The sequence below is a fragment of the Salvelinus namaycush genome, unplaced genomic scaffold, assembly GCF_016432855.1.
Source record: "Salvelinus namaycush isolate Seneca unplaced genomic scaffold, SaNama_1.0 Scaffold1267, whole genome shotgun sequence".
In the NCBI taxonomy this organism is placed as follows: Eukaryota; Metazoa; Chordata; class Actinopteri; order Salmoniformes; family Salmonidae; genus Salvelinus; species Salvelinus namaycush.
The window spans coordinates 5,142-31,423 of record NW_024057972.1 but is presented as its reverse complement, the minus strand read 5'-3'; the positions used below and the strand labels follow the sequence as shown (position 1 = coordinate 31,423).

The 26,282-nt window shown below is 43.1% G+C and overlaps 1 protein-coding gene across 1 annotated transcript in view; it reads right to left on the bottom strand.

Moving 5' to 3' along the window:
• The window catches only part of LOC120036249 (A disintegrin and metalloproteinase with thrombospondin motifs 3-like), a gene marked incomplete at both ends in the record, with an annotated part of 50,199 nt that extends 32,865 nt beyond the window's left edge, over nucleotides 1-17,334 (bottom strand). The window contains 6 exons of the mRNA XM_038982727.1: nucleotides 1,143-1,286; nucleotides 2,197-2,302; nucleotides 3,883-4,039; nucleotides 5,205-5,288; nucleotides 12,447-12,685; nucleotides 17,178-17,334. Of these exons, the coding sequence (XP_038838655.1) occupies nucleotides 1,143-1,286; nucleotides 2,197-2,302; nucleotides 3,883-4,039; nucleotides 5,205-5,288; nucleotides 12,447-12,685; nucleotides 17,178-17,334 (887 nt within the window). The remainder of the gene's footprint in view (nucleotides 1-1,142; nucleotides 1,287-2,196; nucleotides 2,303-3,882; nucleotides 4,040-5,204; nucleotides 5,289-12,446; nucleotides 12,686-17,177) is intronic.
• Between the last annotated feature and the right edge of the window lie 8,948 nt (nucleotides 17,335-26,282).

Here is a 26,282-nt window from a genome sequence, read left to right as displayed (position 1 = left end):
AACAGCTGCTACAAACGCAGGTTAGGAAGGACAGTCAGAGTATCCCGTCTACTACACACAACGTTACTCCAACGTATCCAGTGACTACCAGAGACATTCTTCAAAGGACAGAGGACTCGGGTTGGCGACACGGTCCATCTACCACCAACCTACTGAAGCGCAGCTCAGAGTAAATATTTATTGCATTTTCCTTTTTCAAATGGGCGGTCATTTAGAATGCATAAGATACTGTATTTACGATAGCACAGCTCGCCTCTGTTCCAGTCTCCCGCTCTTTCACTAAAATCCCGGCCTTTTCTTTGTGTAACAAGCTGTCATATCTATTCCGCCCGCTAGGGACGTTTTTCTGTATGACGGCACTTTGTAATCAAGTTATGATTTAATTGTTTATGTGTGATTCTGTGTGATTAGTTAGGTATTTAGTAAATAAATAATTAAACCCAATTTTGTATTGCTGATTCAACTTGTTAGCCAGGATTCTTGCAGATAACCAAGGATTTACCACTTTCAGATGACTGAATAAAATGACGATTAATGTGACTGCTATGGATGTAAAATATTACTAAATCTTTAAGAGTTTATTCGGAAGATAACAGCTCTATAAATATTATTTCGTGGTGTCCCTCTCTAGTTAATTATATTTACATGATTAGTTCAATCATTAATTACGGAGAAATTATTTTATAGAATAGCATGGCATAGCAATTCATCTGGCATAGCCAAAGACACGACAGTACTAGTAATAGCATTCGTTTTAGTAACAGTAAAGAACTATTAATAATATTAGTTTTAGTAACAGTAAAGTGCCATTAATAGTATTAGTTTAAGTAACAGTAAAGTGCCATTAATAGTATTCGTTTTAGTAACAGTAAATTAACAGTCATAGTATTCGTTTTAGTAACAGTAAATTAATATAAACAGCATTTGTTTAGGTAACAGTAAAGTACTATTAATAGTATAAGTTTTAGTAACAGTAAAGAACTATTAAGAATATCCGTTTTAGTAACAGTAAAGTAACATTCATAGTAATTATACTAGTAATAGTACACGTATTAGTGATAGTATTAATAATGGTAAAGTAAATGGAACGTAATAGTAAAGTAACAATACTAGTAAAAGTAGGTTAATAGAGGGTAACATACTGTATATATCTCTTGAGCTCCTGTCCACTACACATGGACCAGTGGTATCGGTGGAAGGCAGCTTGAACCAGTGGAGCCATCACACTCCCCATGGCTGTCTCGTCTCCACAACGATTCCCCTGACCATCATGCTCCATACCCAGCCTTTACACACACACACGAGAGAGGAGAGAGGAGAGAGGAGAGAGGAGAGAGGAGAGAGGAGAGAGGAGAGTACGAGTTAGGGACGTTGTCAGGGACGTTGTCAGGGACGTTGTCAGGGACGTTGTCAGGGACGTTGTCAGGGACGTTGTCAGGGACGTTGAGTCCTAATAAGATTTAATTTGACTTGTTACCTGTCTAGCTCCCCACTACCTCTCCTCTGGGTTCCCCACTACCTCTCCTCTGGGTTCCCCACTACCTCTCCTCTGGGTTCCCCACTACCTCTCCTCGGGGTTCCCCACTACCTCTCCTCTGGGTTCCCCACTACCTCTCCTCTGGGTTCCCCACTACCTCTCCTCTGGGTTCCCCACTACCTCTCCTCTGGGTTCCCCACTACCTCTCCTCTGGGTTCCCCACTACCTCTCCTCTGGGTTCCCCACTACCTCTCCTCGGGGTTCCCCACTACCTCTCCTCGGGGTTCCCCACTACCTCTCCTCGGGGTTCCCCACTACCTCTCCTCGGGGTTCCCCACTACCTCTCCAGCTCCCCACTACCTCTCCAGCTCCTCTGGGGTCCCTATGGCCTGCCGCTCCATGGCCTGCCGCTCCATGGCCTGCCACTATATGGCCTGCCACTATATGGCCTGCCACTATATGGCCTGCCACTCCATGGATGTTATGTCAGATTGACGCAATTCGGGAGGAGGCAGGACATGATGTAATATCATAAGGAGGAGAGGCTGTAGATGGACCTGTCTCTGAAAGGTGGTTGATGCTAACGTCAGATCACAGAGGAGCCAACTGAACACAGAACCACTGAATAGAATATGGGAAACATTCTATTCCCACACTATGGAACCTTGAACCGCCCCCGTGTAAACACATACACACACACACAGATAATCAGAATTTACACATGTCCGGTCTCGTGGGCGACAACGAAGGCAGAGGAGAATCCATCCTCATGGTTCAGCGTGCAGCTCCGGACTGTGTGGCACATGCCTGTTACGGGGGCGTAGCCTGGAGAGGAGAGAAATCATTCCACAGTGAGGTAGATATGGTGAAAGAGAGAGGAGAGAAATCATTCTACAGTGAGGTAGATATGGTGAAAGAGAGGAGAGAAATCATTCTACAGTGAGGTAGATATGGTGAAAGAGAGAGGAGAGTAACAGGGAGCTAGAGAGAATGGTGCGTAGTAGTGCGAAGTGGTTTTTGAGGTCGCTTCAGTTTCATTATTAAAAAGTAATCCCGTACAAAAAATAATAATTAAGCAATAAATGCACTACGCATTATGTGGGTTGAATGCTGAAACACAGAATGAAACAGCCTAAGGTATTTATGCTGCAGTAGTTTATGTGTCGGGGGGCTAGGGTCAGTCTGTTATATCTGGAGTACTTCTCCTGTCTTATCCGGTGTCCTGTGTGAATTTAAGTATGCTCTCTCTAATTCTCTCTTTCTTTCTGTCTCTCGGAGGAGGACCTGAGCCCTAGGACCATGCCTCAGAACTACTTGGCACGATGACTCCTTGCTGTCCCCAGTCCACCTGGCCGTGCTGCTGCTCCAGTTTCAACTGTTCTGCCTGTGGCTATGGAACCCTGACCTGTTCACCGGACGTGCTACTTGTCCCAGACCTGCTGTTTTGGACTCTCTCTCTACCACAACTGCTGTCTCTAACTCTTAATGATCGGCTATGAAAAGCCAACTGACATTTACTCCTGAGGTGCTGACCTGTTGCACCCTCTACAACCACTGTGATTATTATAATCTGACCCTGCTGGTCATCTATGAACGTTTGAACATCTTGGTCATGTACTGTTATAATCTTTGGTGCAAACAAATAAATACAAAATAAATTGATAACTTAGTATGAAAAATGAGAGCCTGAAAATATAAATGTTGGTAGAAGATACAACAGACTGTTCTTCTTCAGAACAACTCTGGTATAACAGATAAATCCAGCATGTCTAAATTAAAATAGTGCAACTGGCTGCTTCAACATCAAATAGTGCAACTGGCTGCTTCAACATCAAATAGTGCAACTGGCTGCTTCAACATCAAATAGTGCAACTGGCTGCTTCAACATCAAATAGTGCAACTGGCTGCTTCAACATCAAATAGTGCAACTGGCCGCTTCAACATCAAATAGTACAACTGGCCGCTTCAACATCAAATAGTACAACTGTCCGCTTCAACAAATAGTACAACTGTCCGCTTCAACATCAAATAGTACAACTGTCCGCTTCAACATCAAATAGTACAACTGTCCGCTTCAACATCAAATAGTACAACTGGCCGCTTCAACATCAAATAGTACAACTGGCCGCTTCAACATCAAATAGTACAACTGGCCGCTTCAACATCAAATAGTACAACTGGCCGCTTCAACAAATAGTACAACTGGCTGCTTCAACAAATAGTACTAAGAGTAACATTAGGTCTTCTTCAAACACTACATTATGTGACCTAACGTTTTCAGAAGACTGCAGGCCCGGTAGGGAATGAAGTCAGTGAGACTGACAGGAGGAGGAAGCAGTACACATGGGCTAATCCTGGAGGTACGGTTTAGGGTCAGAGTTAGGGATCAGGGGTCGTGGTCTTACCCTGCATGCCTGTGGGTCCAAAGCCCTGTCTGGTCAGGAAGATGGCGTGATCATGGTGCTCAGAGTGGTTATGGTCTGCCTTCTGCTGAACGAACGCCCAGCGACACACGTTCTCCAGACTCCTGGACGGGTTCCCTCGTTCTATCAGGCTGATGGACTGTCAGGACAGACAAACTGTTAGAACCTGATGGCATGGTGCCATTAACACCAAGGTCATGGGTTCAATTCCCTCAAGATTCACAAACACATGCTGTAACCAGTAGTGGTGCGTGGGTAAAATCACTGGGGAAGCCAAACCCCCCCCCCCCAAAAAGCCATATTACATCATGTGTGTTGTGATAATTGTGTTCTCTCTATAACCTGTTAGTTTATATGCCTTGACACCGTGATATATAGGCCTAAAGGCAGAGACAATAAGTGGCAATAAGTGGCAGAATAAATTAAACCACACCTTTGGTTCATCACACAACCGGATAGCAAGTCCACAAAGCATATTGACTCACCCAGAAATACCGTCCCCCTCTCTTTCCTCTGTCATACAGTACACACTTTTAGTTTTTGTTGTCCTAGACTACCTGACTAAAATGCTTGCTCGCTAGGCTAACTTCCTTGGGGCAACGATGCCCCAGGCCAGCTAGTTAACATTAGCCTATTACATCTAGCTACATTTTGAACTTCCACCCTCTCAGACCAGGGGTACAATGCATGAATTTATGGTTGGATCAGAATCGTCATTATAATCATTGGCCAGTACGGTGAATTAAGTAAAACCACAAATCCCTATCTCCATCTATGGGTAATTTAGGAAAGAGACAATTTTAGCTAGTTAACTAGCCATTGGAGGCCAATGACACAACGAGATGCAACAATTCACGTTTTTTTTGTAAATTACGTTTGGCTTGTGATAGGAGTGAAGCCAAATCCAAACTGGCTTCCCTTGACACTTTTGTTTTGATAAATTAAACTCACTCAGTTTCTCAATGCTGATTGACTAACATTATTATAATTCGTTATCAAGGGAGGCCAAATGTTCGCTGGCTTCTCTTGTATTCAATGCCACGGGCAGCAACAATGTCATACTCTGTTTGACCAGACAGCATCAGATAGTTGGCCTACATATACTGAGACAGAGGGGCGCAGTTTCGCTCGGATGCTTTCTCCAGTGAGATACATTCAGCCTTTTCCCAATTGAAGGACAATTATGAAACATTTATTTGTGGAAGCCTGGCTTCCCTTGGCATCCATGAATACACACCACTGGCTGTAACTGTATGCACTCACTGTACTGGATAGAACAATCTTCTAAGTGGTATCCTACTTACCTTAGCATAGCCCAGCATGATCATCCTCACCAACACCACATTAATATGGACTCCTAGAGACTCATCGTGGTAGATCTCATTCACCTGAAACAGACAGCAAGACAGGATCGAAAACAGACGGTAAGACAGGACCGAAACTCACAGCAATACAGGACTGAAATATATGGTAAGACAGGACTGAAACACTCAGCAAGACAGGACGGAAACTCACAGCAATACAGGACTGAAATATATGGTAAGACAGGACTGAAACACTCAGCAAGACAGGACGGAAACACACAGCAATACAGGACGGAAACACACAGCAATACAGGACGGAAACAGGCAGTTATGGTGCTATGGTGACCAGTGTAAGACAGTATTGAAACAGATGGCAATATGGTACTGAAATAGATAGTAAGACAGTATTGAAACGGACAGTAAGACACAGACAGTTAGACAGCGAGTCGATGCGTGAGGAGGAGACAATGAATTGAATACAAAGTCTCTCTCCTTTTTTATTTTATTTGACCTTTATTTAACCAGGTAGGCCAGTTGAGAACAAGTTCTCATTTACAACTGTGACCTGGCCAAGATAAAGCGACACATACAACAACACAGATTTACACATGGAATAAACAAACACAGTCAATAACACAATAGACAAAGTCTATATACAGTGTGTGCAAATGAGGTAAGATATGGAAGGCAATAAATAGGCCATGGTGACGAAGTAATTACAACATACCAATTAAACACTAGAGTGATAGATGTGCAGAAGATGAATGTGCAAGTAGAGATACTGGGGTGCAAAGGAGCAAGATAAATAAATAAATAAAGTATGGGGATGAGGTAGTTGGATGAGATATTTACAGATGGGCTATGTACAGGTGCAGTGATCTGTGAGCTGCTCTGACAGCTGGTGCTTAAAGCTAGTGAGGGAGATATGAGTCTCCAGCTTCAGTGATTTTTGCAGTTCATTCCAGTCATTGGCAGCAGAGAACTGGAAGGAAAGGCGGCCAAAGGAATTGGCTTTGGGGGTGACCAGTGAAATATACCTGCTGGAGCGCGTGCTACGGGTGGGTGCTGCTATGGTGACCAGTGAGCTGAGATAAGGCGGGGCTTTACCTAGCAAAGACTTGTAGATGACCTGGAGCCAGTGGGCTTGGCGACGAATATGAAGCGAGGGCCAGCCAACGAGAGCGTACAGGTCGCAGTGATTGATAGTATATGGGGCTTTGGTGACAAAATGGATGGCACTGTGATAGACTGCATCCAATTTGTTAAGTAGAGTGTTGGAGGTTATTTTGTAAATGACATCGCCGAAGTCGAGGATCGGTAGGATGGTCAGTTTTACGAGGGTATGTTTGGCAGCATGAGTGAAGGAGGCTTTGTTGCGAAATAGGAAGCCGATTCTAGATTTAATTTTGGATTGGGGATACTTAATGTGAGTCTGGAAGGAGAGTTTACAGTCTAACCAGACACCTAGGTATTTGTAGTTGTCCACATATTCTAAGTCAGAACCGTCCAGAGTAGTGATGCTGGATGGGAGGGCAGGTGCGGACAGCGATCGGTTGAAGAGCATGGATTTAGTTTTACTTGCATTTAAGAGCAGTTGGAGGCCATGGAAGGAGAGTTGTATGGCATTGAAGCTCATTTGGAGGTTTGTTAACACAGCGTCAGATGTATACAGAATGGTTTCGTCTGCGTAGAGGTGGATCAGAGAATCACCAGCAACAAAAGCGACATCATTGACGTATACAGAGGAGAGAGTCGGCCCGAGAATTGAACCCTGTGTCACCCCCATAGAGACCGCCAGAGGTCCGGACAACAGGCCCTCCGATTTGACACACTGAACTCTATCAGAGAAGGAGTTGGTGAACCAGGCGAGGCAGTCATTTGAGAAACCAAGGCTGTTGAGTCCGCCGATAAGAATGTGGTGATTGACAGAGTCGAAAGCCTTGGCCAGGTCGATGAATACGGCTGCACAGTAATGTCTCTTATCGATGGCGGTTATGAAATCGTTTAAGACCTTGAGCGTGGCTGACCTCCTCACCATCTTAAATAAGCCTGTTCAAAAAATTTAGAGCAACATAGGACAAGCAACACGTAGCAGACAGACAAAGCAACATAGGACAAGCAACACGTGGCACGCAGACAGACAGTCAGAGCAACATAGGACAAGCAACACGTAGCAGACAGACAAACAGAGCAAAAGCACAAAAACGAAATACATAAAAGCAACTAACACCACACCAGCTAGGACCAGTGTATAACAATAATATAGTAAACAGGCCTACTCTGCTGTGTGTCATGGTACTGAAGGAAGCTAGCCCAACTCTGCTGTGGGTCATGGTACTGAAGGAAGCTAGCCCAACTCTGCTGTGGGTCATGGTACTGAAGGAAGCTAGCCCAACTCTGCTGTGGGTCATGGTACTGAAGGAAGCTAGCCCAACTCTGCTGTGGGTCATGGTACTGAAGGAAGCTAGCCCAACTCTGCTGTGGGTCATGGTACTGAAGGAAGCTAGCCCAACTCTGCTGTGGGTCATGGTACTGAAGGAAGCTAGCCCAACTCTGCTGTGTGTCATGGTACTGAAGGAAGCTAGCCCAACTCTGCTGTGTGTCATGGTACTGAAGGAAGCTAGCCCAACTCTGCTGTGTGTCATGGTACTGAAGGAAGCTAGCCCAACTCTGCTGTGGGTCATGGTACTGAAGGAAGCTAGCCCAACTCTGCTGTGGGTCATGGTACTGAAGGAAGCTAGCCCAACTCTGCTGTGGGTCATGGTACTGAAGGAAGCTAGCCCAACTCTGCTGTGGGTCATGGTACTGAAGGAAGCTAGCCCAACTCTGCTGTGGGTCATGGTACTGAAGGAAGCTAGCCCAACTCTGCTGTGTGTCATGGTACTGAAGGAAGCTAGCCCAACTCTGCTGTGGGTCATGGTACTGAAGGAAGCTAGCCCAACTCTGCTGTGTGTCATGGTACTGAAGGAAGCTAGCCCAACTCTGCTGTGGGTCATGATACTGAAGGAAGCTAGCCCAACTCTGCTGTGGGTCATGGTACTGAAGGAAGCTTAGTACCATGGCAGGGGGAAACAGGGTCAAGAGATATACACAGACCTCAGCTTAGCAGGAGGAAACAGGGACTAGATATATACATATAGACCTCAGCTTAGCAAGAGGAAACAGGGACTAGATATATACATATAGACCTCAGCTTAGCAAGAGGAAACAGGGACTAGATATATACATATAGACCTCAGCTTAGCAAGAGGAAACAGGGACTAGATATATACATATAGACCTCAGCTTAGCAGGAGGAAACAGGGACTAGATATATACACAGACCTCAGCTTAGCAGGAGGAAACAGGGACTAGATATATACACAGACCTCAGCTTATCAGGAGGAAACAGGGACTAGATATATACACAGACCTCAGCTTAGCAAGACGAAACAGGGACTAGATATATACACAGACCTCAGCTTAGCAGGAGGAAACAGGGACTAGATATATACATATAGACCTCAGCTTAGCAGGAGGAAACAGGGACTAGATATATACATATAGACCTCAGCTTAGCAGGAGGAAACAGGGACTAGATATATACATATAGACCTCAGCTTAGCAGGAGGAAACAGGGACTAGATATATACATATAGACCTCAGCTTAGCAAGAGGAAACAGGGACTAGATATATACACAGACCTCAGCTTAGCAAGACGAAACAGGGACTAGATATATACACAGACCTCAGCTTAGCAGGAGGAAACAGGGACTAGATATATACACAGACCTCAGCTTAGCAGGAGGAAACAGGGACTAGATATATACACAGACCTCAGCTTAGCAGGAGGAAACAGGGACTAGATATATACATATAGACCTCAGCTTATCAGGAGGAAACAGGGACTAGATATATACATATAGACCTCAGCTTATCAGGAGGAAACAGGGACTAGATATATACATATAGACCTCAGCTTAGCAGGAGGAAACAGGGACTAGATATATACATATAGACCTCAGCTTAGCAGGAGGAAACAGGGACTAGATATATACATATAGACCTCAGCTTAGCAGGAGGAAACAGGGACTAGATATATACATATAGACCTCAGCTTAGCAGGAGGAAACAGGGACTAGATATATACATATAGACCTCAGCTTAGCAAGAGGAAACAGGGACTAGATATATACATATAGACCTCAGCTTATCAGGAGGAAACAGGGACTAGATATATACATATAGACCTCAGCTTATCAGGAGGAAACAGGGACTAGATATATACATATAGACCTCAGTTTAGCAGGAGGAAACAGGGACTAGATATATACATATAGACCTCAGCTTATCAGGAGGAAACAGGGACTAGATATATACATATAGACCTCAGCTTAGCAAGAGGAAACAGGGACTAGATATATACATATAGACCTCAGCTTATCAGGAGGAAACAGGGACTAGATATATACATATAGACCTCAGCTTATCAGGAGGAAACAGGGACTAGATATATACATATAGACCTCAGCTTATCAGGAGGAAACAGGGACTAGATATATACATATAGACCTCAGCTTAGCAGGAGGAAACAGGGTCAAGAGATATACACAGACCTCAGTTTAGCAGGAGGAAACAGGGACTAAAGATATACACAGACCTCAGTTTAGCAGGAGGAAACAGGGACTAGATATATACATATAGACCTCAGTTTAGCAAGAGGAAACAGGGACTAGAGATATACATATAGACCTCAGCTTATCAGGAGGAAACAGGGACTAGATATATACATATAGACCTCAGTTTAGCAAGACGAAACAGGGACTAGAGATATACACAGACCTCAGCTTAGCAGGAGGAAACAGAAGAAACAGGAACTAGAGATATAAATGTCAAATGCACCAAATAAAAATAGACCTTACAGTGAAATGCTTACTTACAAGCCCTTAACCAACGATGCAGTTTTAACTCTATTTTCTTAAGAAAATATTTACTAAATAAACTGAAGTAAAAAAGGTACAATTAAAAAAAATATATCTCTAGGGACTAGAGATACTAGAGATATACAGTGCCTTGCTGTCACGATCGTCGCAATGAGCGGACCAAGGCGCAGCGTGAGTATAGTTCCACATATTTTTAATCTCCATTAAAAAAAAAAAAAATTTAACCAACGAAACGTGAAGTCATGACGTGCACACAGGCAACTAAACACAAACAATATCCCACAAAACACAGGTGTGGAAATGGCTACCTAAATATGATCCCCAATCAGAGGCAACGATAAACAGCTGCCTCTAATTGGGAACCATATTAGCACCAACATAGAAATAGACATACTAGAACACCCCCTAGTCACGCCCTGACCTACTACACCATAGAGAACCAAGGGCTCTCTATGGTCAGGGCGTGACACTTGCGAAAGTATTCACCCCCCTTGGCATGCCTAACACTTTGAAGATACAAAATATTTTTTATTGTGAAACAAACAAGAAATAAGTTTTAAAAAACTGAAAACTTGAGCGTGCAGAACTATTCACCCCTCCAAAGTCAATACTTTGTAGAGCCACCTTCTGCAGCAATTATAGCCGCAAGTCTCTTGGGATATGTCTCTATAAGCTTGGCACATCTAGCCACTGGAATCTTTGCCCATTCTTCAAGGCAAAACTGCTCCAGCTCCTTCAAGTTGGATGGGTTCCTGCTGGTGTACAGCAATCTTTATGTCATACCATAGATTCTCAATTGGATTGAGGTCTGGGCTTTGACAAGGCCATTCCAAGACATTTAAATGTTTCCCCTTAAACAACTCTAGTGTTGCTTTAGCAGTATGCTTAGGGTCATTGTCCTGCTGGAAGGTGAACCTCTATCCCAGTCTCAAATCTCTGGAATACTGAAACAGGTTTCCCTCAAGAATTTCCCTGTATTTAGCGCCATCCATCATTCCTTCAATTCTGACCAGTTTCCCAGTCCCTGCCGATGAAAAACATCCCCACAGCATGATGCTGCCACCACCATGCTTCACTGTGGGGGATGGTAATCTCGGGGTGATGAGAGGTGTTGGGTTTGTGCCAGACATAGCACTTTCCTTGATGGCCAAAAATATCAATTTTAGTCTCAACTGACCAGAGTACCTGCTTCCATATGTTTGAGGAGTCTCCCCTATGTATTTTGGTGAACACCAAACGTGTTTGCTTATTTCTTTCTTTAAGCAATGGCTTTTTTTTCTGGCCACTCTTCCGTAAAGCCCAGCTCTGTGGAGTGTACAGCTTAAAGTGGTGCTATGGACAGATACTCCAATCTCCGCTGTGGAGCTTTGTAGCTCCTTCAGCGTTTTCTTTGGTCTCTTTGTTGCCTCTCTGATTGATGCCCTCCTTGCCTGGTCCGTGAATTTTGGTGGGCGGCCCTCTCTTGGCAGGTTTGTTGTGGTGCCATATTCTTTTCATTTTTTAATAATGGATTTAATGGTGTTCCGTGGGATGATCAATGTTTTGTATATTTTTCTATAACCCAACCCTGATCTGTACTTCTCCACAACTTTGTCCCTGACCTGTTTAGAGAGCTCCTTGGTCTTCATGGTGCCGCTTGCTTGGTGGTGCCTCTTGCTTAGTGGTGTTGCAGACTGGGGCCTTTCAGAACAGGTGTATATATACTGAGATCATGTGACAGATCATGTGACACTTAGATTGCACACAGGTGGACTTTATTCAATTAATTATGTGACTTTGAAGGTAATTGGGGCGGCAGGTGGTTGGAGCGTTGGACTAGTAACCGGAATGTTGCAAGATCGAATCCCCAAGCTGGCAAGGTACAAAATCTGTCGTTCTGCCTCTGAACAAGGCAGTTAACCCACTGTTCCTAGGCCGTCATTGTAAATAAGAATTTGTTCTTCACTGATCTGCCTAGTTAAATAAAGGTTAAAACATTTTTTGGTTGCACCAGATCTTATTTAGGGTCTTCATAGCAAAGGGGGTGAATACATGTGCACGCACCACTTTTCCGTTTTAAATTTGTTTGAATTTTTTTAAACAAGTCATTTTTTCATTTCACTTCACCAATTTGGACTTTTTTGTGTATGTCCATTACATGAAATCCAAATAAAAATCCATTTAAATTACAGGTTGTAATGTACCAAAATAGGAAAAATGCCAAGGGGGTGAATACTTTTGCAAGGCACTGTACACAGAGCTAAATGTATCAGGAGGAGAAAGTAAAGAGAAGTGACTAACAATGAAGGTTAGAGTTAGATAAGAGAAGAAGTGACTTACAATGTTCATGAGGGTCAGCAGGTAGTTCTGCACATGCTCCTTGCCGTGGAAACGCACCACAGAGTAGTCGACACCCAGGAGAACTTCAATGTTGTAGTCGTCATCTCCGGCGTGGCGGCGCCTCCTCACCGCCTGGTTCACCTGCCGGGACACCTGGTCTAGAACCCCCGGAACACCTGGCAGGGACAACTGGTCTAGAACCCCCGGAACACCTGGCAGGGACAGCTCTATTTCTGGTTCTGGAGAGGAAGGATGAACAGACAGTTAGCTGTAAACTTTTCACTGACAGCTAACTTTTTTGTTAAGTTGTTAAGTTTTTATTTGGGTGGTTTGCTAGCTGACAGCTAACTTTTCATTCAGGTGGTTAGCTAGTTGACAGCTAACTTTCATTTGGGTGGTTAGCTAGCCAACAGCTATGTCTTAACTTTAGATTTTAGATAGCTGAGTTTGTGTGTAGAGGTGTTCTTGGAGACCCCTCCGGCTAGAATGCAGTATTTGTTCTAGATTATAACTACATTTTCCAGAAACCTAAACTCTCCAATACTTGGTATGGCCCCTTGCATTCTCAAAAACAAGCTGGGCGATCTGCAGGATCCAGGCATAGACCACAAGGAGTTCTGTCATGCAACATACAGACAATATGAGCACTGGGACGAGGGAAAGGACTGGTGTACCCAAGCTGCTGTGTCAATATGTTGTTTGGCAGTATTGAGCACTGGGACGAGGGAAAGGACTGGTGTACCCAAGCTGCTGTGTCAATATGTTGTTTGGCAGTATTGAGCACTGGGACGAGGGAAAGGACTGGTGTACCCAAGCTGCTGTGTCAATATGTTGTTTGGCAGTATTGAGCACTGGGACGAGGGAAAGGACTGGTGTACCCAAGCTGCTGTGTCAATATGTTGTTTGGCAGTATTGAGCACTGGGACGAGGGAAAGGACTGGTGTACCCAAGCTGCTGTGTCAATATGTTGTTTGGCAGTATGGAGCCCTTGGATGAGGGAACACAGTGGTAATCCCTAGCTGTTGTGGCAATATGTTGATGGGAGTAAGGAGCACTGGGACGAGGGAACACAGTGGTGATCACTATCTGTTGTGACAATATATTGTTTGGTAGTATTCCATCTACACGGAATAGTAGGCTGGATAACGAATCACAACCATCTACATGGAACAGTAGGCTGGATAACCATTCACAACCATCTACATGGAATAGTAGGCTGGATAACCATTCACAACCATCTACATGGAATAGTAGGCTGGATAACAACTCACAACCATCTACATGGAACAGTAGGCTGGATAACAACTCACAACCATCTACATGGAATAGTAGGCTGGATAACAACTCACACCCATCTACATGGAACAGTAGGCTGGATAACCATTCACAACCATCTACATGGAACAGTAGGCTGGATAACCATTCACACCCATTGTCACGAATCCCGCTTCCTGAGTCTGTTTTTGCCTGTGTTCTGTCCTGGAGTGTTTTTTCCGGTGTCCTGGAACGCACCCTGTCTGGTTGCCGGGCGACGTAGCTGGTTGGGAGATCTCTGATTTACCGCACCTGTTTCCAATCCGCTATCTGCACACCTGGTCCTGATCATCACCCCTCCACTTCATAAGCACTGACCTGACATCCATTCCCTGCCGGATCGTTAGCCATGAACAGTATGTTGTGCCAGTGTATCAGCCTCCAGTTTGATAGAGTTTGTTTTGTTGTTTTGTACGTTTTGCTTGCCTTGAACTCACCTCCGTTTTTTCTGTCTACAGTCATTCACCCGGAACACTCATCTCATCCCTACCTGGTCGTCGGTGACTTCAGTTACTTCATTGGATCTGCCTATTCAATCCCATCAACTCACCTCCGCTGCCCGCTCCGTCACTTGGATTTTTCCATCACTACATTCAAACTTGTAAATAAATACTCACCTTCGTCTTACTCTCCTTGTCCTGGTCTGCTTCTGGGTTCAACTTTAGAAATCCGTGACACCCATCTACATGGAACAGTAGGCTGGATAACCATTCACACCCATCTACATGGAACACTAGGCTGGATAACCATTCACAACCATCTACATGGAACAGTAGGCTGGATAACCATTCACAACCATCTACATGGAACACTAGGCTGGATAACCATTCACAACCATCTACATGGAACAGTAGGCTGGATAACCATTCACAACCATCTACATGGAACAGTAGGCTGGATAACCATTCACAACCATCTACATGGAACAGTAGGCTGGATAACCATTCACACCCATCTACATGGAACAGTAGGCTGGATAACCATTCACAACCATCTACATGGAACAGTAGGCTGGATAACCATTCACACCCATCTACATGGAACAGTAGGCTGGATAACCATTCACAACCATCTACATGGAATAGTAGGCTGGATAACCATTCACAACCATCTACATGGAATAGTAGGCTGGATAACCATTCACACCCATCTACATGGAACAGTAGGCTGGATAACCATTCACACCCATCTACATGGAACAGTAGGCTGGATAACCATTCACAACCATCTACATGGAACAGTAGGCTGGATAACCATTCACAACCATCTACATGGAACAGTAGGCTGGATAACCATTCACAACCATCTACATGGAACAGTAGGCTGGATAACCATTCACAACCATCTACATGGAACAGTAGGCTGGATAACCATTCACAACCATCTACATGGAACAGTAGGCTGGATAACCATTCACAACCATCTACATGGAATAGTAGGCTGGATAACCATTCACACCCATCTACATGGAACAGTAGGCTGGATAACCATTCACAACCATCTACATGGAACAGTAGGCTGGATAACAACTCACAACCATCTACATGGAACAGTAGGCTGGATAACCATTCACAACCATCTACATGGAATAGTAGGCTGGATAACCATTCACACCCATCTACATGGAACAGTAGGCTGGATAACCATTCACAACCATCTACATGGAACAGTAGGCTGGATAACCATTCACACCCATCTACATGGAACAGTAGGCTGGATAACCATTCACAACCATCTACATGGAATAGTAGGCTGGATAACCATTCACACCCATCTACATGGAACAGTAGGCTGGATAACCATTCACAACCATCTACATGGAATAGTAGGCTGGATAACCATTCACACCCATCTACATGGAACAGTAGGCTGGATAACCATTCACACCCATCTACATGGAACAGTAGGCTGGATAACCATTCACAACCATCTACATGGAATAGTAGGCTGGATAACCATTCACAACCATCTACATGGAATAGTAGGCTGGATAACCATTCACACCCATCTACATGGAACAGTAGGCTGGATAACCATTCACAACCATCTACATGGAACACTAGGCTGGATAACCATTCACAACCATCTACATGGAACAGTAGGCTGGATAACCATTCACACCCATCTACATGGAACAGTAGGCTGGATAACCATTCACAACCATCTACATGGAACAGTAGGCTGGATAACCATTCACAACCATCTACATGGAACAGTAGGCTGGATAACAACTCACAACCATCTACATGGAATAGTAGGCTGGATAACCATTCACAACCATCTACATGGAACAGTAGGCTGGATAACCATTCACAACCATCTACATGGAACAGTAGGCTGGATAACAACTCACAACCATCTACATGGAACAGTAGGCTGGATAACCATTCACACCCATCTACATGGAATAGTAGGCTGGATAACCATTCACAACCATCTACATGGAATAGTAGGCTGGATAACCATTCACAACCATCTACATGACAGACTTCTACCATACCTCTAACAGACTCATTATAACATCAGCAGATGTCAGGTGAGTGATGCAGACTACTCCGGGTGCTTCATTAACTTTTCACCTGTAGTTTTACACACACAAACACACCTGCTATGCCAGGGTAGTGGGTTCAATTCCCGGTTCAATTCCCGGCACCATCCACACGTAAAAAAATGATGCATGCAGGAATGTAAGTCACTTTGGTTAAAAGTGTCTGCTAAATTATACAATATACATACACGCACTACAGATCAAAAGTTTGCAAAATAACATCAAATTAATCAGAAATACAGTGTAGACATTGTTAATGTTGTAAAGGACTATTGTAGCTGGAAACGGCTGATTTTTATTGGAATATCTACATAGACGTACAGAGGCCCATTATCAGCAACCATCACTCCTGTGTTCCATGTAATAGCCTTCATTTCTCAGAACAAGAATAGACTGACGAGTTTCAGAAGAAAGTACTTTGTTTCTGGCCATTTTGAGCCTGTAATTGAACCCACAAATGCTGATGCTCCAAATCCTGAACTAGTCTAAAGAAGGACAGTTTTATTGCTCTTTAATCAGGACAACAGTTTTCAGCTGTGCTAACATAATTGCAAAGGGGTTTTCTAATGATCAATTAGCCTTTTAAAATGATTAACTTGGATTAGCTAACACAACGTGCCATTGGAACACAGGAGGGATGGTTGCTGATAATGGGCCTCTGTACGTCTATGTAGATATTCCATTTAAAAAAATCAGCTGTATCCAGCTACAATAGTCATTTACAACATTAACAATGTCTACACTGTATTTCTGATCAATTTGATGTTATTTTAATGGACAAAACATTTGCTTTTCTTTCAAAAACAAGGACATTTCTAAGTGAACCCAAACTTTTGAATGGTAGTATATATATATCACACACAGCTTACCTTCCAGTTGGTAGTCCAGTGAGATGTCAGAGGGGGCCTGTAGAACAGCAGATCTCCTGTAGACAACATGGACTCTGCCCTGGTCCTCATGTTCCTGAGTCCCTCTCTCCAACGGCTCAATGAAGTACTCATCTGAGTCTGTCCGGATCATACCAGCCTGGAGAGAGAGCGGGAAAAGAGTCCGAGAGAATATATATATATGGCCAAATGGGTGATTCTTCAGAAGTGATGCAAATTGGGAATGGAAATAAAAGGGATACCTCGTCATTTGCAAAACTGAATGCATTCAAATGAAAAGTTTCTAACGCATTTAACCCCTCTGATTCAGAGAGGTGCGGGAGGCTGCCTTAATCAACGCCAATGTCATCGGCGCCCGGGGAGCAGTTGCTGTTGTTGGGGGTTAACTGCATTGCTTAAAACTTCTCTAGGGTAGGGGGCAGCATTCGGAATTTTGGATGAAATGCATGCCCAAATTAAACTGCCTGCTTCTCGGGCCCAGAAGATATGATATGCATATAACTTCCAAAACTGTTAAAATAGTGTCTGAGTATAACAGAACTGATTTGGCAGGCGAAAATGCCATTACAGTATCCATTTACTTAGGACTCAAATTGCAGTTTCTATGCCTTCCACTAGATGTCAACAGTCATTAGAAATTGTTTCAGGCTTGTATTCTGAAAAATGAGGAAGTAAGAGCAGTCTGAATGAGTGGACCCTAAAGTGTCACAGAGCTTTTTCATGCGCGAGACCGAGAGAGTGCCTTTCTTGTTTACCTTTTAAATTGACGACGTTATTGTCCGGTTGAAATATTATCGATTATTTAGGCTAAAAACAACCTGAGGATTGAATATAAACACCGTTTGACATGTTTCTATGAACTTTACGGATACAATTTGGATTTTTGTGGATCCTGTGGATTACTGAAGAAAACGCAGCAACAAAACTGAGGTTTTTGGATATAAAGAAACTTTATCGAACAAAAGGAACATTTATTGAGTAAATGAATGTCTACTGAGTGCAACCATATAAAGATCATCAAAGGTAAGGGATTAATTGCATCTCTATTTCTGACTTGTGTAACTGCTCTACTTGGCTGGTTACTGTTTGTAATGATTTGTCTAGTGGGCTATGTTCTCAAATAATCGTAAGTTATGCTTTCGCCGTTAAGCATTTTTAAAATCTGACACCGTGATTGGATTCACAAGAAGTTCATCTTTAAACCTATGTAAAATATGTTTTGTTTTCTGAATTTTTATAATGAGTATTTCTGTATTTGAATTTGGCGCCCAGCAGTTTCACTGGCTGTTGAAGAGGTGGGACGCTAACGTCTCACGTACCCAAGAGAGGTACACACATTACACACACTTTTACACTCATCATCTGCTGCTGCTACTGAGTTATTTATTTGACTTGTACTATTATCTATCCTGATGCCTAGTCACTTTACCCTGCCTTCATGTACATATCTACCTTATTAGTATCTATCCTGATGCCTAGTCACTTTACCCTGCCTTCATGTACATATCCACCTCAAATACCTTATTATTATCTATCCTGACGCCTAGTCACTTTACCCTGCCTTCATGTACATATCTACCTCAAATACCTTATTATTATCTATCCTGATGTCTAGTCACTTTACCCGGCCTTCATGTACATATCTACCTCTAATACCTTATTATTATCTATCCTGATGCCTAGTCACTTTACCCTGCCTTCATGTACATATCTACCTCAAATACCTTATTATTATCTATCCTGACGCCTAGTCACTTTACCCTGCCTTCATGTACATATCTACCTCTAATACCTTATTATTATCTATCCTGATGTCTAGTCACTTTACCCTGCCTTCATGTACATATCTACCTCAAATACCTTATTATTATCTATCCTGATGTCTAGTCACTTTACCCTGCCTTCATGTACATATCTACCTCAAATACCTTATTATTATCTATCCTGATGCCTAGTCACTTTACCCTGCCTTCATGTACATATCCACCTCAAATACCTTATTATCTATCCTGATGCCCAGTCACTTTACCCTGCCTTCATGTACATATCTACCTCTAATACCTTATTATTATCTATCCTGATGCCTAGTCACTTTACCCTGCCTTCATGTACATATCTACCTTATTAGTATCTATCCTGATGCCTAGTCACTTTACCCTGCCTTCATGTACATATCTACCTCTAATACCTTATTATTATCTATCCTGATGCCTAGTCACTTTACCCTGCCTTCATGTACATATCTACCTCAAATACCTTATTATTATCTATCCTGATGCCTAGTCACTTTACCCTGCCTTCATGTACATATCTACCTCATACCTTATTATTATCTATCCTGATGCCTAGTCACTTTTCCCTGCTTTCATGTACGTACACTACATGACCATAAGTATGTGGACACCTGCTCGTCCAACATCCCATTCCAAAATCATGGGCATTAATATGGAGTTGTTCCCCTCTTTGCTGCCATAACAGCCTCCACTCTTCTGGGAAGGCTTTCTACTAGATGTTGGAACATTGCTGCGGGGACTTGCTTCCATTCAGCCACAAGAGCATTAGTGAGGTTGGGCACTGATGTTGGGTGATTAGGCCTGGCTCGCAGTCGGAGTCACAATTCATCCCAAAAGTGTTAGATGGGGTTGAGGTCAGGGCTCTGTGCAGGCCAGTCAAGTTCTTCCACACGGATCTCGACAAACCATTTCTGTATGGACCTCACTTTGTGCATGGGGGCATTGCCATGCTGAAACAGGAAAGGGCCTTCCCCAAACTGCTGCCACAAAGTTGGAAACACAGAATCGTCTAGAATGTGATGTATGCTGTAGCGCTAAGATGTCCCTCCACTGGAACTAAGGTGCCCGAACCATGAAAAACAGACCCAGACCATTATTCTTCCTCCACCAAACATTGCAGCTGGCACTATGCATTGGGGCAGGTAGCGTTCTCCTGATTTCCACCAAACCCAAATGCGTCCGTTGGACTGCCAAATGGCGCCGGAGGGGATGGCTGCCGTTTAAAGGGCTCCTAATTTTTTCAAGTTGTTTGTAACTTGCTTTTTTACTTATTTTATAATAATGTTGCTGTTCCCGTTTCTTATGACCGAAAATATCTTCTGGACATCAGAACAGCGATTACTCACCTCGAACTGGACAAAGATTTTTTCTTTAAAAAGTCCGACGCAAAGGATATACTGCTTTCTCGGGAACGGGCCAAATCCGCCAAAAAGGGGACGGAAGTCGGGCTGCCTTCTGAGAATTCGTAGGTGAGTGCGTAAACCTCCACTACCATCCGTTCTATTGGCCAACGTGCAATCATTGAAGAACAAAATGGATGATATACGATCAAGACTATCCTACCAACAGGACATTAAAAACTGTAATATCTTATGTTTCACAAAGTCATGGCTGAACGACGATATGGATAATATAGAGCTGGCGGGATTTTACATGCAAGAAACATCTGGTAAGATGAGGGGTGGGGATGTGTGTCTATTTGTCAATAACAGCTGGTGCGCGATGTCTAATATTAAATAAGTCCAGAGGTATTGAGGTATTGCTCGCCTGAGGTAGAGTACCTTATGATAAGCTGTAGACCACACTATCTACCAATCGAGTTCTCATCTATATTATTTGTAGCCGTCTATTTACCACTAAAAACCGATGCTGGCACTAAGACCACACTCAACCAGCTGTATAAGGTTATAAGCAAACAAGAAAATACTCATCCAGAAGTGGTGCTCCAAATGGTCAGATGATGCGGATGCTACAGGACTGTTTTGCTAACACAGACTTGAATATGTTCCGGGATTCATCCAATGGCATTGAGGAGTATACCACCCAACCAGAAGCCATGGATTACAGGCAACATCCACATCGAGCTAAAGGTTAGAGATGCCGCTTTCAGGGAGCAGGACAATAATCCGGACACATAAGAAATCCCTCTACGCCCTCAGACGAACCATCAAACAGGCAAAGCGGCAATACAGGATTAAGATTGCATCCTACTACACCGGCTCTGACGCTCGTCGGATGTGGCAGGGCATGAAAACTATTACAGACTACAAAGGGAAACCCAGCCGCGAGCTGCCCAGGGAGTGGTCTGAGTCGGGAAGGGAAAACTGAAAACTTGTTATTGGCAGAGACATTTAGAACTATTTCTTATTGGTCTATTAACTAATTTACCTCCTGCTGATGTCACCAGGCAGGCCAAAACTTAATTCTACCAAAACAGGCTGACATTTCAGGCAGTATTTTCAAACAGCTCTTATGCTAAAAGGGCCTTATCATCTGTGAAATCAGGTAACAGAGGTGTGGTCTTAAAGGGTAATGGAAACACTAGGATTTAGAACGCCAGCTAACTGTAAATCGCCATATTGGCATTGTTGCATCACTGACAGGAGAGAACATTTTGGAACTCCCAAAAAATGTCTGTATTTACCGAGTAGCTCCGAGTCTGAGAATGAGTTAATTACAGAGAATGAAATAATGTTAGTTAGGGAGCCAATAAACCTACTGAAGCCATTCATGTTTGAGCCGATCGTTGCCCCAGATCAAAGAGTTCTCGTAGCAGGAACAACACAGACATGCTGCCTGAAACACCTCAGGTTCAGCGTAGCCAAACACAAACTGCTGTTAGTGGGGATGCTGTCAGATTTTTTTTTAAATCTTTATTTAACTAGGTAAGTCAGTTAAGAAAACATTCTTATTTACAATGACGGCCTACCCTGGCCAAACCCTAACGACGCTGGGCCAATTGTGCGCCGCCCTATGGGACTCCCAATCACAGTCGGTTATGATACAGCCTGGAATCGTACCAGGGTCTGTAGTGACGCCTCTAGCAGTTCCTTTGACCGCTGCGCCACTCAGGAGCCCCTCAATACAGGCTGGCAGATAATGGCTAGAGACAGCATCATGATTCATGAAATCTCATTCTAAACAGTAATGGGGCGTGCTCATTATAAATATATTTAGTTTCGGTATCAGACTAACTTTTCTTATGATTTTGTTTGCAGAGCATACAGGCTGGCAGTTTATCGCCAGTTCACCCTATGGGCACAAGGGAGAATTAGACGAGGTGTACGGCATGTCATCCCTGCGTGTGTATTATCTTCCATAAAGTGTGCATACCCAGAAGCAAAGGCATTTACATAGGGTTTGAGTTTGAATAAAACCAGTTCACTTAGTAAATCTAGCCTACTGTCCTTTTTTTCAAGACATAGACCTAATGCCTGCACCTTATGTATAACAACAGGTTCAAGCGTAACCAGATAAACTTGCTTTGAAGATAAAACTACTTTCAACGTGCACTAACCTCGTGTCCCTGTTGCTAGAGTAGTGACTTCAATTAACATTGGCTGCTATCCATTGGAAAGGAATGGTAACTACATTGGGCAGCTAGTTGGCAGAATCAAAGTAGACTTTAATAATATAGACGCCTTTATCCAAAGCGAACTGGGTACATGACAGTGGATATCACAGAAACAGGATTGTTGATATTATGTCAGTCCTTGTATCTATAGCCCTGTCTATGAACTTGAGAGTGGTTCCATTTCTCCAGCCCCATCCCTCAGCTTTTTACTGAAAGAGGAGCAGGGAGACACGTTGTAATTGTTTCTACTGCTGATTGCCACTTTAAGAAAGTTAAGATGCAGACAAATGACATACCAAAATATGTTACAGATACTATATCGCCAAACCCACTGGCTCCAGAACATCTAGAAGTCTTTGCTAGGTAAAGCTCTGCCTTATCTCAGCTCACTGGTCACCATAGCAGCACCCACCAGTAGCACGCACTCCAGCAGGTATATTTCACTGGTCACCCCCAAAGCCAATTCCTCATTTGGCCGCCTTTCCTTCCAGTTCTCTGCTGCCAATGACTGGAACGAACTGCAAAAATCACTGAAGCTGGAGACTCATATCTCCCTCACTAACCTCAAGCACCAGCTGTCAGAGCAGCTCACAGATCACTGCACCTGTACATAGCCCATCTGTAAATAGCCCATCCAACTACCTCATCCCCATACTTTATTTATTTTATTTATTTTGCTCCTTTGCACCCCAGTATCTCTACTTGCACACTCATCTTCTGCACATCTATCACTCCAGTGTTTAATTGCTAGATTGTAATTATTTAGCCACTATGGTCTATTTATTGCCTTACCTCCCTTATCCTACCTCGTTTGCACACACTGTATATAGACTTTTTCAATTTTATTATTGACTGTATGTTTGTTTATTCCATGTGTAACTCTGTGTTGTTGTCTGTGTCAGACTGCTTTGCTTTATCTTGGCCAGGTCGCAGTTGTTAATGAGAACTTGTTCTCAACTAGCCTACCTGGTTAAATAAAGGTGAAATAAATAAATCAAAATATTTATATACAGTTGAAGTCGGAAGTTTACATACACCTTAGCCATTTAAACTCAGTTTTTCACAATTCCTGACATTTAATTCTAGTTCAAATTCCCTTTCTTAGGTCACTTAGGATCACCACTTTATTTTAAGAACGTGAAATGTCAGAATAATAGTAGAGAGAATTATTTATTTCAAAAAAAAAAATTTCATCACATTCCCAGTTGGTCAGAAGTTTACATACACTCAATTAGTATTTGGTAGCAGTGCCTTTAAATTGTTTAACTTGGGTCAAATATTTCGGGCAGCTTTCCACAAGCTTCCCACAATAAGTTGGGTGAATTTTCGCCCATTCCTCCTGACAGAGCTGGTGCAACTGAGTCAGGTTTTTTAGGGCTCCTTGCTCGCACACACATTTTTCAGTTCTGCCCACACATTTTCTATAGGATTGAGGTCAGTACTTTGTGATGTCCACTCCAATACCTTGACTTTGTTGTCCTTAAGCCATTTTGTCACAACTTTGGAAATATGCTTGGGGTCATTTTTCATTAGGAAGACCCATTTGTGACCAAGCTTTAACTTCCTGACTGATGTCTTGAGATGTTGCTTCAAAATATCCACATAATTGTCCTTCCTCATGATGCCATCTATTTTGTGAAGTGCACCAGTCCCTCCTGTAGCAAAGCACCCCCACAACATGATGCTGCCACCCCTGTGCTTCACAGTTGGGATGGTGTTCTTCGGCTTGCAAGCTTCCCCCTTTTTCCTCCAAACATAACGATGGTCATTATGGCCAGACAGTTCTATTTTTGTTTCATCAGACCAGAGGACATTTTTCCAAAAACGTCTATGTGGACATCTTGTTTTCTCAAATACTGACAGTAGGCCTACATAGTATTTTTCTCAGCACATACGATGCATATGCTGTTGACTGAGGTCCATATCAGGAACTTGATATGCTTTTGATATGCTTAATGTGACCCGATTCAGGAAACTAGGCGTATGTCGCAAGTCACGACATCACAGGAGACCTGTTTGAACATAAATATTTGTTTTAATCAAAATGCGTTTTTTGGCAGAAATGCCTTCTCGAACGTAACCTTTCATGTGCCTTAATATCAAACTTGTATGCCATCTGTAAATAAGAATAAAATAGTTAAATTACGAGCCTAGATGGTTTAGCCACAGAAAAAGCGAGCAACCTTCCCGCTAGCCATGACTGGCTGATATAATGAGATAATGAGAAAATGAGTGGGCTGGACTTGCCGAGAGATGACTTTGTATTGATCTGGCACACATCTGTCTTTTGGAGCTGGTCAGTATGTCCTAGGTAATCGTGTCAAACGCGGCTTTAAAAAAAAATGTATCGCATAGTAAAACTGCATGAACCTAATGTCAAGTTAAAGTGTACTGTTAGCTAGCTAACGTTAGCTGGCTGGCTCGCTAGCTAACGTTATGTGTATGCTCTCCACTGTCTGGAGGACCGAGTTTTGAAATCAGTGGAATTCGAGTATGAAGGAGATGTAGACCAGTCTGGATTACATCCTCAAACTAGTAAGGGCAACCTTCAGACAGAAGACGCGTCCAAACATGATGTATACTGCTAAGATAGTCTAGCTAGCTACAATTTCAGATATTACAGATTTAGCTGGCTGGGTCGCTAGCTAATGTTGTGTATGATCTTATTCTTTGTATCGGAGACACATTTTCTTGACTAGTTATAGACATAGAACCTGGTTGGTTAGCTACCTGTAGATTCAAGTAGTAACGTCATGCGTTGTGATTATGGTCCATTGATTAGCGAGCTAGATACATGTCTTAACAAAAGACCCCACTCTAATTTTGACAAAGCATTTTCATTTCAAGTTAGTGTACTGTTAGCTAGCTAGCTGACGTTAGCTGGCTGGCTCGCTAACTAATGTTACGTCATGCGTTGAGATTCACTGTTTACCGAGCTAGCTATCTAGCTACATTTCTTAACAAAATACTCTCGTCTTAGTGTGCCATAGCGCAGAATCACTGAGGAATTTTTGAAAGCTCAACACCAGTTGAATATGTCTGGTGTCAGTAAACGGCAACAAAGCAAAATTAAATTGTTGCCAGCAGCACTGTTACAGTCACCAATGCTCTGGATAACATGAGCCTAAACAGCTCTGGGTGGGGTGTTCTCTCATTATGCGCCTGGAAGTAGCTAGCCAATGTTAGTCAGCTAGCTTGGGTGCTTCTTTCGTTGTGAGGTCAGAGCCTTCGGAACAACCATACCTATTTTGGCCAGGGAGTCCAGTGTGCGCTCTGAACGCGAAAAGCTCTGAATTTACAAACGGACAATCTGACAGCACAGTTGCAGTCACCAACACTCTGGATCACATAACAGCCTAACCAGCTCTGCTAGGGCGAGTAATGTTCAGTGAGCTGTTCTCTCATTTGTGTCTGGAAGTAGCTGGCAGGTTAGTACACAACGCTTGGATCAACCCTTAAAGAGATGGGTGGAGCTAAGGTTTAAGAGGATGTGAACAATGCTGAATGGGTGTAGACAAAGAAGGGCTCTCCAATAGTAGTACCAAAACATTGAAAGACGGTTTTCTCAAAAGTAAGTTTACAAGTTGATCAACTTTCAAAGCAGAATTACTTTCCGATTGTTTCCTCAAATGCAGTGTATGATATACCATTTTGTAGCTCTGAGTCTCTACTTTTATCCAATGTAAAACAACAGAAATTAAAATGTTGCTACATAAGACC